The sequence below is a fragment of the Zingiber officinale genome, chromosome 10B (genome assembly GCF_018446385.1).
Source record: "Zingiber officinale cultivar Zhangliang chromosome 10B, Zo_v1.1, whole genome shotgun sequence".
Classification (NCBI taxonomy): domain Eukaryota; kingdom Viridiplantae; phylum Streptophyta; class Magnoliopsida; order Zingiberales; family Zingiberaceae; genus Zingiber; species Zingiber officinale.
In genome coordinates this window covers 2,478,173-2,481,648 of record NC_056005.1, presented here as the reverse complement: position 1 = coordinate 2,481,648, position 3,476 = coordinate 2,478,173, and the positions used below count along the sequence as shown (strand labels likewise).

The 3,476-nt window shown below is 42.5% G+C and overlaps 1 protein-coding gene across 1 annotated transcript; it reads left to right on the top strand.

The window, feature by feature from the left end:
* The first annotated feature begins 545 nt into the window (after positions 1–545).
* LOC122030374 lies at positions 546–1,559 on the top strand. Its single transcript, XM_042589582.1, has one exon. It carries the CDS (start codon positions 546–548, stop codon positions 1,557–1,559), a length of 1,014 nt encoding a protein of 337 aa, XP_042445516.1.
* Positions 1,560–3,476: the final 1,917 nt, after the last annotated feature.

The following is a 3,476-nucleotide window of genomic DNA, read 5'->3' as shown; positions in this document are numbered from 1 at the left end:
ATCTTCTTTTGGATTTGATGGGATGGCTCACCACGCTCCTTCGTCCTTTTCTTATGGTGGAGTGTCCACCATCTCCTGGATTACTCCTTGTAGCTGAAGAAACGCGCCAAATAAAGAACTCTTTACAGCTGTAACCCTTGGCAGGGAATCTTTAAAGTAGAGTCCTTTAGGATGCTCAGATCTGATACTGAAATCTGCCTCCTTGATATCTTGGATAAGCTTGAGCTCAAGGAGGCTGTGGATGAGTTGGTTGGCCACGGTTTTCTCGATGTCGGCAAGATGCTTATTTTTATAGAAATATACAGGTATCTATACTTGCAAGGGGATACGAAAACTGGAGGAATGGGGAAGCTAACCTACTGATTACAAGAGGATTAGTAGGTAGGTTATCTAATACACCTAACGTGGGCTTTGCTTATGAAGTACAGAATGTTGTGGACTATCTAGCAAGCCATGGTGTTAGAGCTCTCCCAGGAAGAAGTTATAATACCAGGGATGTCTTAGGACAGAACTGGATTATAAGGCAATCCACTGTAAATATCCCTATGCAGCCTACTGAGGTCAATACCAGAAACATGCTAGATGGAAGTGTCTCGCTGCAATTTGACCAATATCAAGCGGCATCCTTATCCGACCTACCTAAATATAATGCAAAGGATGAAGAAATTCAATCTGATGAAGAAGAGGTTGCAAGGCATTCTATTGCAGTATTTATAGAGGAAGGAATTCCTGAAGAACTACTGGTCAAAAGGACACATTCGTTGGCCCAGATTCCCATGAGAAGAACAGCAGGAGCAGCAGGGTATGATATTTCCATTACTCATGCTCAGGATATACCTGCTTTGGGAAGATCTTTGTTATCAACAGGGTTGTGCATCCAAATTCCACACAATGCATATGGAAGAATAGCTCCAAGATCAAGCTCTGCCATGAGGGGAATCATTATCATGGGTGGAGTAATCGACGCTGATTACAGGGGAGAGGTAAAAGTTATGGCGTTTAACACTACGAATGAAGATATATTTCTTAATAAGCAGGAATGTATTGCCCAAATCATCCTGGAACGCATAACAACACCTGAAGTGAAGGAAGTAGAACAGCTAGGCTTGACTGAACGAGGAACCTCGGGTTTTGGTTCTACAACACAAACACAGGTTTGTACTAGCTCTAAAGCAAACCCTGAATGTTTAGGTTGTCATTATTGCTGCAGTGGCGAAGAAGATGCAGCCACCTATGATGCCTATGTAGCACCAACCCACAAAGGCAAACAGAAGGAGGTAATAGCGTACATCCCCACGGCCTCCGCCGTCCTGCGCGCCGTGCTCTACAGCGCCCATCCACCGCAGGGCGGCGGCGGCGGAGATTCGCCGGATTACAAGTGCAGCCCTGACCAGGAGAACATGCCACTGGCCGTCGATTCCCTCCAATTCGAGCAGCTCGCCGGCTCCTCCGCTGCAGCTCCACCCTCTCGTGTTCCCGCCGGTACCTTCGCTTTTGCACTTGCGATCTCTTCCACCTTTTTGCTGCCCCTTCCCCTCTCTCGGCCTCAATCGCTATAAGACGGAGACGGCGGTGCTCACACTTTACATTTTCTATCTAACTTTTTGTTGCTTTTTGTCCATTTTTTTCCCGTTTTAGACAGTCAGATAATATATTGTAGTTTTTTTTTTCTTTAAAAAAGTTCAGGATCAGTATCATTAGCCTATGATAATGGAAAGATGAGCAACATGGCCAGCTGCATGATCAAAGTTGCCACCATTTGTGAAATTAAAACTAATTCACGTTACATAAATTGGCTGCAAAGATTTTGAAAAGGAAAAGGAGTACACAACTTGAAGATGCTTCTTTAGACATGGCTTCATATAATTTATGTGGAGATGAATAAAATCCACCCTCTGGAAAATTAACGAGCATCTCTAGAGAAAACTCAATTCAAGAAGGAATAAACCAAGTGTTCCTAAGCTTACCTTGGTTCGGTTCCTTAATTTCAGTTAACTGATTCTGATAGCACAATATGTGCATAAAATTAACATAGTGCTATCAAGAAAGAGAGGCTACAAGGGATTTGCCAATATGATCTAATTAACTTTCTACGCATAACAGACTTTGGATAACAGATAAAGAGATCTGTTATCCCTACATTTTACTCCTTTGTAGGTAATTCAATGTTGTTACAGAAACGACTCAACGATTCACCAACATGATTGAAATACTGACAAGCTTAATGGAAACCTACAAAACTTCCCACAATAAAGCAAAGCTCACCTGAAAGGTTTAACAGATCCAAAGTGAGCAGTCTTGAATAAGCCTGCAATAGTGAGATCTCATTCAAATTTAAACTTCAGATTGTAGGAATGTTGCTTCTTGAGAAAGAACACCAAGAGAGAAAACGTTTATTATCTCATTCGCTTTCTCGGGAGAAGAAACATTGTAAGTGATGGATGCAATAGCAGGTGTAATTTGCCAATGTTCAGAAAATGAGAACTTAGATAACTGATTGATCGTATATTTAGAAGGTCCAGTGTGTTCTCAACCATGTCAATTTCCGTATGTTTGTTGGAACACATAACACATGAATGATACTTCAGAGTTTAGACGAGAGCCAGATAACATTGAATTTGAGATGATCAATGGGACCCTACGGAAATTTTCTATTAACCATCAAGATAAATTAAAAAATGTTCACGACGGACAGCCGAAAAACCCAGCATCCCGTGTGATGTGGTGAGAGGAGAAAGGGGCAGAGGCATAAGGATCCTCTTTTTAGGTTGTGGCTTGGATGGGAGAAATAACTCTCCTCTCGCCGATCTCCTCCCTAGTGGTCTCCACCTCATGCATTACTCTCTCTCTCTTCTTTCTCCTCCTCTTCCTCATGAGGTCGCTGCCTCCACATACTCTCGTTGCTACCATTGGCAGTTGTCTCCTCTCATGCGTGAGCATCACCGCGGACCTCCCTGTTCCAGCCGACGGTCACCCTCTAATGGCCTCCAACGCTAGCTCCCTCCAGCGGTCGCCGTCGGAGGGAACCTAAATGTAATATGGTTTGGGAAGGTAGTTCTAGAATTTCGGTTTCATGGTAATACTTCTTGATGTAATATGGATTCCCAATCTCAATTACTCTATGTCTATGACTCGTAGGGAACCTAAATGAATACTAATGCTATCCCATGATGATCTTACCAGAGTACTCTCTCCATTGACATTTGATTCTATTCAGTAAAAAGGGCAGTATAGAAGGCCCGATTTAGTGGTTATGGAGACATTTGATTCTACTAAGTAAAAAGGGCAGTATAGAAGGCCCGATTTAGTGGTTATCTTTTGTCATCAAGGAATCTCCGATCATACGATCTATATTATTCTATCACCTCGTAGCATAGAATTAGGGAAACCCAATAAGTACTACTTAGAGTCTCCCTTGTATGAGTTTATTTTCCATTTCGAGGGAACGCCTAAGATGTCTGATTTAATAGTTATCC